The sequence below is a fragment of the Terrapene carolina genome, unplaced genomic scaffold (assembly GCF_002925995.2).
Source record: "Terrapene carolina triunguis isolate 2854851 unplaced genomic scaffold, T_m_triunguis-2.0 Scaffold408, whole genome shotgun sequence".
Classification (NCBI taxonomy): Eukaryota; Metazoa; Chordata; order Testudines; family Emydidae; genus Terrapene; species Terrapene triunguis.
The window spans coordinates 500,610-509,775 of record NW_020664759.1 but is presented as its reverse complement, the minus strand read 5'-3'; the positions used below and the strand labels follow the sequence as shown (position 1 = coordinate 509,775).

Below are 9,166 nucleotides of genomic sequence, written 5' to 3'. Positions count from 1 at the left end.
CAGAACAAAGTGAATTACCAAGCAAAATAAAATAAAATACAGAAGTCTAAGCCTAGTACAGCAATAAAACTGAATACAGATAAAATCTCATCCTCAGAGATATTTCAATAAGTTTCTTTCACAGACTGGACGCCTTCCTAGTCTGGGCACAATCCTTTCCCCTGGTACAGCCCTTGTTCCAGCTCAGGTGGTAGCTAGGGGATTTCTCATGATGGCCCTCCCTTTGTTCTGTTCCACCCACTTATATATCTTTTGCATAAGGCGGGAATCCTTTGTCCCTCTGGGTTCCCCCCCCCCTTCTGAATGGAAAAGCACCAGGTTAAAGATGAATTCCAGTTCAGGTGACATGATCACATGTCACTGTAAGACTTCATTATCCACTTGCCAGCACACAGGTATACAGGAAGACTTACAGGTAAAACAGAGCCATCTACAGACAATTGTCCTGGTTGATGGGAGCCATCAAGATTCCAAACCACCATTAATGGCCCACACACTTTGCATAATTACAATAGGCCCTCAGAGTTATATTTCATATTTCTAGGTTCAGATACAAGAGTGATACATTTATACAAATAGGATGATCACACTCAATAGATTATAAGCTTTGTAATGATACCTTACAAGAGACCTTTTGCATGAAGCATATTCCAATTACATTAGCATATTTTCATAAAATCATATAGAGTGCAACGTCACAACAACTTCAACCCTGATGAAGCTTGGAAAGCCGAATGAAGTTCACAAGAAGTCACAAATAAATACCTCGTAAAAAACCCGATGCAGAAGATCCCTGGCTTCAATCTCCCATGAAGCTCATTGGAACCCTAACCCGTATCCGCACAAACCATGGCAGATGGGGATACTTGCTGCACAAATGGAAAATTAAAGACTCTCCAGTGTGCGATTGGTTACCCAGAACAGACCATGGATCATATAATGACTCAATGCCCAATTCACAAATACGAAGGAGGCATCACAATGATACACGCCGCTGCTCCTGACGCAGTTATCTTGCTTAACCATGTGAATGTAAATTTATAGTTCTTGCTCTCCATTTCCATCAGCCATACGAAGAAGAAGTGGTACTCCTTTAGCATCCCCATTGTCCAGTGCCCCCCACTGATTGTCTGGCAGGCTTCCTGCTTCTGATGTATTGAACACATTTTTGATGTTAGTTTTTGAGTCTTTGGCTAGTTGCTCTTCGTATTGTTTATAGGCCTGTCTAATTACACTTTTACACTTCACTTGCCGGAGTTGATGCTCCTTTCTCTTGTTCTCACTAGGATTTGACTTCCAATTTTTAAAGGTACCTTTTGCCTCCAACCTCCTCTTTTTCTCTGTTAGCCACGGTGGCTTTTTTTTTTTTTTCTCTCACTATTTTTTTTTTTTATTTTTTGCTTTTTTTTTTTTCTCCCTCCCCTTTTTTTGTTCTTTTCCCCTTTTTTTTTTTTTTTTTTTGGTCCCTTTACAATTTTTTTATTTCAGGTATACATTTAATCTGAGCCTCTATTATGGTGTTTAAATAGTTTCCAGGCAGTTTGCAGGCATTTCACTCTTGTGACTGTTCCTTTTCATTTCTGTTTAACTGGCCTCCTCCTTTCTGTGTGGTTCCCCTTTCTGAAGTTAAATGCTACAGTGCGGAGGTTCTTTGGTACCCCCCCCCGCAGTGATGTTACATTTAATTATATTGTGGTCTCTATTACCGAGTGGTTCAGCTCTATGCACATGTTGGGCCAGGTCCTGTGCACCATTTAGGACTAAATCAAGAATTGCCTCTGCCCTTGTGGGTTCCGGGACTAGCTGCCCCCCATGGGGGTGGAGCAGCTCCTGCTCCCCAGAGGCCTCCCTCCCCCTTTGGATTATTGCCCCAGTGTGTTAATGTGGGCCTGACCCAGGGACTGACCCCTCCACCCTCTGCACAGGGCCAGCCAGCCCCATGCTCCGTGGGCTGTTCAAATCCCAGGAGATGAGCTCAGGTCCCACTTCAAGGCCTCTCCCTTCCTGCTGTATGGCGGGGGGCAGGGTTCCCAGCTCCTCCAGTTGGATCCAAGCAGCAGTGGGATTTTAGTCAGGGGTGGGCGGGAACATGTGGCTTTGAATCTCCAGAGCTTTAATCCACAGGTTTGCCCGTCCCTTTCCCCGTGCTGGGTTCCTCCGGAGCGTTACGCCGCCCGTGGAGGGTTTCAAGGGAGAACCACACAGAACAGCCGTTTTTCCGATGGAAAATGTTTATTTGGCTCCTGGTACCTAGAACTCGAGGTGGGCGGCGCCGGATGCCCGAGAGAAACGAACCCCTGGGCTGAGAGCGCTGGACAGGAACCTCCTGAGTGAGCGAAGGGCCGTTTAGCAGGAAGGGCGTCTCGTCGGGGCTGTACAGCGACTGTTGCACTCTGTGCCCCAGGCAATGGGCAGTGAGCAAAGGAGCGAGCCAGGGGGATGAACCTGCCAAGGGGCGTCCAGGAAGGGCCCAGCTCATGGGAGAGAATCCGGCACCTCCCAGGGAATCCAGAGAGGGGCAGGTGGGAATCACGGCTCAGCAACAGCTTCACCCCAAGAGCCAAGAGTGATAAAAACACAAGAGACTCATTTGCCTCCCGCCTAGAGCTTTACTGGGAAAGGAACTAAACTGCAGCGTGGGGGGCGCAGGCAGCGATTCTGGGATGTGGGTGTAACCGGAGAGCGAGGGGAGATGGAGTCAGAGACGGCGCCTCTGCAGCCCAGCAAACAGCCCTGAGGCCGGGCAAGACGCTCTCGAGAGAGCCCAGGACAATTCCGGACAGGGGAACCAGGAGCCCTGGGGCTGCAGAGTGGGGTCACGGTGCTGCTGGGTCACCGGACACCGTCGCTCCTCACAGATTCACCCACGTTCCATCACTTGATCCGGGTGAAAACATTTGTGCCGACCCTGCGGGGAAGCACAGAATTCATAGATTCATAGAGTGACAGTCAGAAGTAAGGTTACAATTCTGTCACGGAGCCAGGTCACAGATTCTGTGACTTTCCGTGACCTCCAGGACTTCTTCTGGGGCAGGGATGGAGCAGCTGTCAGCACTGGGGTCTCTGGAGCTGCGGCCGGGGTGGGGGAGGCACCAGAACAGCTGACCGGCAGCCAACCTTGGGGTCGGTGGGCAGTGGTCCCCAGCCTGCTGGCGCAGCGGCTGGGGTTGGGTCAGCCCCTGTAGCAGGAGCAGCTGCAAGCGCCGGCAGGCTCTGTTTGTTTCTCTGTTTGTTGCAGGCTTCCATGAATGTTTGTTCATTGCCCGCGACCAGTCCCTGACTTTTACTAAAAATCCCTGGGACAGAATCTTACCCTTAGTCAGAAGGGACCCTCAGCTCATCCAGTCTGATCTCCTGTGCAGCACAGGGCAGCCACACTGCCCCCGGCCCCTGCCCAGTAACTCGGGAATGGCTGAAGCATCTTCCAGAAAAGCAGCCGGGTTTGAGCTGAAGCCCATGAAGAGCTGGAGAACCCAGCGCTGCCCTGGGCTGTTTGCTCCAAGGGTTAAACATTTGGGCCTTATTTCTGATGGGAATTTGTCCGGCTTCAGCTTCCAGCCATTGGTTCTTGTTCTGCCTTTCCCTGCTAGACTGAGCAGCCCGTCAGCACCTGGTATTTTCCCTCTGTGGTTTGTTCTCACCTGTTATTTGCCCAGCACAGACCATGTGCTCGGTGCTGCCCCATACAGGGCAGGGGGACGAAGGGGCAGAAAGTGCATCAGCCTCAGAAGGAGAAAAGACCAAAGAAGGACACCCCCTCCCAGGCCACCTGCCTGAGCACCGCTGCCTGGGGAAACGCCTCCTCCAGGCTGCACCTCACAGGGGCACCCAGCCGCCCAGCCCAGAGAGGCAGCATGGCTGTGGGCACCCCGCACTGGCCTGGCCTCAGAGCCACCCAGCAGCACCCGGGGGTGGGCAGGGCTCCACAGGCTGCACGTCCCCGTGGTGCTCAGCAGGGCTGTTGGGGGCAGGGACCCATCAGCAGCCACCCGCTCAAAGCTCCCCTTGGTGCCCCCCCAGGGCAGGCAGCCTCCCTCCCCCACCCCCTGTGGGCCCCTCCATAAGGCGGGCAGGGCCGTGGGGCACTAGCAGCCCCATGAGGGGAAGGGTTCAGCAGTGTGTGCGTCATGGGGCAACTCGGCCTTTGCTGGGGCCCGGCCCGGGGTAACAGCAGGGAATGGCTTTGCCAGGGCTGCCCGAAGCCTCATTATCCAGCCTCCCCCAGTGCTTCCAGGTGCCCCAGCCGCCTGCACCCCCGGAGATGGTTCTGTCCCAGGGGCTGCTCCCCAGTGACAAGCTGTCCCAGCCCCCTCTCTGCTTCCCCGTTAGTCTCTCACAGGCCTGGGGGGACTTGGCTCGGGCCCCCGAGATCACAGCCCTGGGGTGTGACAGGGCCGAAGGAACTCTGCAGCCTTGGGGAATAAACCTGCATTCGAGTTCACACCACTTCATCCTCCCCCAGCGAGACACTGGAGGACGAAGGGTCCCCACGGGTCTGTGACTCTGGACTGAGAGCCCTGCCCTGTCCCCGCAGGCTGGTTTTCCTACATCTCCCGCGCTCGGAGCCGGGATCCCAGCCCTGCCCTTGGCACAGCGCCGAGCAGAGATGGGCCCAGGCCCTGCAGCCCCAGCTCCGCAGGCGGCACCTTCGCTCCTGGCTAGTCTGTGCCCAGTCACCCACCTGGTCGCTTTCCAGTCGGCGCTGGGGGATCCGACCTCCTTGCGCAGCAGCCACATGGTCTTCAGAATCTCCTCCCCATTATCATCCACAAAGCACTGGCCCACGAAGACGGTCATCGAGTCTGCGGGGGAACCGGACAGGAGTGAACGTCAGGGAGGCCCCCAAGAGACAGAGCCCAGACCCCAGGAAAGGAGGAGGACTTGCTTAAAGCACGACTGGAGTGGAAGGAACCGCTACAGAATAGAACAGAAAGTCATGTTGTAGGTGGAGCTGGCAGCAGCACCTAGAGTTAAGAGCGCCTGACGTTTTCCATTATAAGACCCTGTTCTCAGTTGTTTATAACTTGCCACATTTCATAAGAACATAAGAACGGCCAGATTGGGTCAGACCAAAGGCCCATCTAGCCCAGTGTCCTGTCTGCCGACAGTGGCCATGCCAGGTGCCCCAGAGGGATGGGGCTGGAGGCAGAGGCTGAATGGAAGTTCCTGCCTCACGTTCCCCTGCTTCCCCCCCCCCCCGCCCAGTAAGCCGTAAGGCTCCGTCCCCACTCCTCAGTCTGCTCTGGATGGCTCTGGTTTGCACTCCCTCCTCCAGGCTCCCCCCCACCCCTGTGTCTCACAGCCCCCGCGTCTGCAGGGGGACACGCTCCTGCTGCCCCCACCCCTGCCTGCTGCTGTGGAGCCCCCCAGGAGGCAGTTCCCAGTAATGGTCCCCAGCGCGTCCGGCTGAGCGAGGCCTCGCACCCAGACTGGGGAGGCCCACAAGTGCCCTGTGCATACGGGATGGCTGAGCGCTGAGCCAGGGGCTGGGTCTGTACAGCGCCTAGCACCACAGGGGTCTCGGCACTACCTACTACAGACAGTGACTAACAGTTCATAGCAACACTGGGGTTGGAACGCGCAGACCTCTCCAGCGCCCCCAACAGGCTGCCGTGGACAAGCCAGGGTGGAGACAAAGCAGCTCGCGGTGCCCCCCAGCGCCTCTCGTCCCCAGAGCACTCGCTAAGCCGGCGGGGTGGGTCCCCGTGAGCAGGTGGAGAGGTGATGGGGGAGCTGCTCAGCAAGTCCCAGGCAGAGCCCAGGATGGACCCCAGGAGCTCTGACCACACAGCCTCGGAGACACAGCCCAGGGTGAGCGATGGGCGGGCCCCAGAGGTTGGTACTTTTGTATCTCGTTTCCGATCTGTTCAGTTCTGGCTCAGAGCCCCGGCACTGTCGAGAGCTGAGCATTAAGGGGCCGGAAGAGCAGAGGATGGTGCAGAAACTGGGCGGGGAAGTGTTTCAGCCTGGTTAGCACTGAATTCCCCTCCATTCCCCTCCCCCCCGGGCACCGAACCCTCGGGCCACATACTTGAGAACGTCCAGCTCACGGTGAAGCCAAAGGTCGGCTGCTTCCTCTGGCTCTTGCGGTTCTGGGACCCCTTCAGGGGCGACACCAGGCTGCGTTTGTCGGTGACCGTCACCGCCGTGTGGTACGAACCGGTGAATCCCCCCTCGGCGTTCACGGCAGAGATGGTCATGTTAGAGCCCAGCTCATTCCTCCACAATCCAGACAGGACGCACTGAAAGAGGGACACGGTCAGCAGGATGGGTCCCCGCACAGCACTGCAGGGTCAGACTCTCCCCCAGGCCAGGAACGCAGGAGCCAGACCCACAAACCAGGAGAGGAACAGAGCAGGGTCTGTGATCGGATTCCCGTGACCCAGAGGGAAGCCTCTTTCTCTGCCCCAAACCTGCAGGGACTGCATAGCTCAGGGGTTAGATCCCTCCTGTGCTGTGTTTTTCTCCTCGCGCACTGACTCCGGCTGTTCGCATTCCCCACAGGAACACTCGGCCCCTTTCCAAACCCCGCTCAGCTGTTGGCCTCAGCGAGATCTCAAGGCAGTGAGGTCCATGTCTTTAACTACAAGATCACCTGCGATTTTCCCACAGGCCCCATCTCATTCAGTGCTCCGTACAGACCTGCTCTGGGGCTGTGCAGGGAATGAGCCGTGGGCCGTAGGACCCCTGCCTCCTTTGTTGCAGAAGCTGGAAGGTGCAGAGTGACTGAGGCAGGGGACTGCAGGAAGAGAGAGAACGGTCTCATGGGGAAGACAGCTGAATGCTGCCCCGGAGATGAGATTCTGTCCCTGCCTCTGCCACACGGGTCCCATGTGATGCTGGGCAAGTCACCTACACCAGCCTTGTCACAGAGAGATCCGGTGCGCGCCTCATTTTCTGTGTGCCTGACTCGAGACGACGGGGGTGAGATTTGGAGAAGTGCGGGGCGCTCACAGCTGCAGTCAGTGGGAGCTGGGCTTTGAGCGTGGACAGTGCTGTCAAACCCCAAGTTCTCTGACAAACCAGACCCTTGGCCTCACAAATAGGACATCCAAAATTAGCCAGCACTTGTGACAGATCTGGCCTTGACCTCGGCATCTCCGTTCCCCACCTGTAAAATGGGGACACTTCATCCTCATGGATTTAGGGGCAGAAGGGCCCTGCAGATCATGTGTGTCACTGTTGGCTGCGCTGCAGCAGAGCTCTGAGGAAGACACCCAGTCTTGACTTTAAAACTCCACCACATCCCTAGGTCAGTCGTTAATTCCCCTCCTGGTTAAAATTTACACCTGATTTCTAGTCTTGTTCTGCCTTTGGCTGCTAGATCAAGTTGCTGGCTGCTTCCAGAAATCTCTGCCCCACGTACGGATAACTTCTGTTCCACGTTCCAGTCACTGCTGAGCCGTCTCTGTGATAAACTAAATAGCTTGAGCTGCTTTCTCTCACCATAAGGCAGATGTTCTAGGCAGATCATTCTCCTCCCTCTCTTCAGCGCCCTTCCCAAGGGTTTCCATGAACATGAACTCATGAATATTTGTAACCCACTAAAATACTCCAGGAAGAGCTACCTAGAGAAACCCACGAGGAAATGAACAGCTCTGTGTTCAGTGCAGGCTTTAAACGGTGTACAGTAAATAAAGCCCAGGGCTACGCCTGAATAATGAGCATAAAAGCAAATATTGCATAACAAGGCATTCAATGAGTGCACTGACTGAGGCCTCATTGAGTGCCTGTATGCACTGACTGAGCTGTCGGTGACTGTGGAATTAGAGACTGTCGCATGGGGCTGATGTACAAAGCGGCTGTTGTCTGGGCAAACTGGTATTTCCTAACTTTTGAGTGCCTGACTATTTCTTACCGTTCTCTTCACGTCGTTTTTTTGGTATGTTATATAAATCAGTGTGAAGCCCTCCCGAGGAGCCTGGGTTCCGTTTTGGCCATCCCACTTCAAACCAGACACTGCAGGAGTCGAGGGGTTCGCAAAGGGGTGACAAGGATGGGTAGAGATGTGCAGGGGGAGACAGAGAGGAGACAAAGGAGAGCTAACATGACAGAGGGAAAACATGATAGTGACTAGGACAAAGGAGGTTCCCGGGTGCTGCCGCTCACTCTCATAACACAGGAACATTACATAAAACTGAAAAGCAGCACATTTAAAACTGATCCAAAGGAAATGCATTCTCATACTATGCACAGTCGGTGGAACTCCCTGCCACATGATTTTATCAAGGCCAAAGCTTAGCACTGTTTCTATGGTGAATGAAACAAGACTGAACTAGAACAGTAACGATTAAAACAAATACAAGTTTGGGGAGGGCTCTGACCCCTCCTGCTTCAGGGCAGGAGTGCACCCCTGACTGCTGGGTTCAGGCGGCAGCTCTTCTGGGGCACGTTAATCCCATCACTGCCTCCTCCGTGCTTCCTCACACCTTCCTCTGAAGAAGCTGCTATTGGCTAGGTTTGGAGATGGGAAACTGAATTGATTGGTTTCAGAGTAGCAGCTGTGTTAGTCTGTATCCATAAGAACATAAGAACATAAGAAAGGCCGTACTGGGTCAGACCAAAGGTCCATCTAGCCCAGTATCCTGTCTACCGACAGTGGCCAATCCCAGGTGCCCCAGGGGGAGTGAACCTAACAGGCAATGATCAAGTGATCTCTCTCCTGCCATACATCTCCACCCTCTGACAAACAGAGGCTAGGGACACCATTCCTTACCCGTCCTGGCTAATAGCCGTTAATGGACTTAACCGCCATGAATTTATCTAGCTCTCTTTTAAACCCTGTTATAGTCCTAGCCTTCACAACCTCCTCAGGCAAGGAGTTCCACAGGTTGACTGTGCGCTGTGTGAAGAAGAACTTCCTTTTATTTGTTTTAAACCTGCTGCCTATTAATTTCATTTGATGACCCCTAGTTCTTGTATTATGGGAATAAGTAAATAACTTTTCCTTATCCACTTTCTCTACATCACTCATGATTTTATATACCTCTATCATATCCCCCCTTAGTCTCCTCTTTTCCAAGCTGAAGAGTCCTAGCCTCTTTAATCTCTCCTCATATGGGTCCCGTTCCAAACCCCTCATCAATTTAGTTGCCCTTTTCTGAACCTTTTCTAGTGCCAGTATATCTTTTTTGAGATGAGGAGACCACATCTGTACGCAGTATTT

General features: G+C 53.9%; 1 protein-coding gene across 2 annotated transcripts; it reads right to left on the bottom strand.

Moving 5' to 3' along the window:
- Positions 1-1,513: 1,513 nt before the first annotated feature.
- On the bottom strand, positions 1,514-8,553 carry LOC112117607 (avidin-like). Of its 2 annotated transcripts, XM_024215625.3 has the most exons (4): positions 7,859-8,553; positions 6,032-6,242; positions 4,682-4,802; positions 1,514-2,908 (listed from the first exon to the last, which is right to left on the bottom strand). In XM_024215625.3, exons 1-4 carry the CDS (start codon positions 8,216-8,218, stop codon positions 2,875-2,877), a joined length of 726 nt encoding a protein of 241 aa, XP_024071393.1. In that variant the 5' UTR covers positions 8,219-8,553; the 3' UTR covers positions 1,514-2,874. The 2 variants fall into 2 exon arrangements, with proteins under 2 accessions (XP_024071393.1, XP_026513996.1); XM_026658211.2 differs by lacking the exon at positions 7,859-8,553 and having other exon boundaries at positions 6,032-7,452.
- Positions 8,554-9,166: the final 613 nt, after the last annotated feature.

What these genes read in the sequence shown, in the direction of transcription:
- LOC112117607 (XM_024215625.3), bottom strand. Translation starts at nt 8,218, where the DNA reads ATGTGGCAGGGAGTTCCACCGACTGTGCATAGTATGAGAATGCATTTC. An exon ending in AAAACGACGTGAAGAGAACG is followed by an intron (nt 6,243 to 7,858) that starts GTAAGAAATAGT and finishes TCCCTCTTTCAG; the next exon opens with TGCGTCCTGTCTGGATTGTG. An exon ending in GCCGACTGGAAAGCGACCAG is followed by an intron (nt 2,909 to 4,681) that starts GTGGGTGACTGG and finishes GCTTCCCCGCAG; the next exon opens with GGTCGGCACAAATGTTTTCA.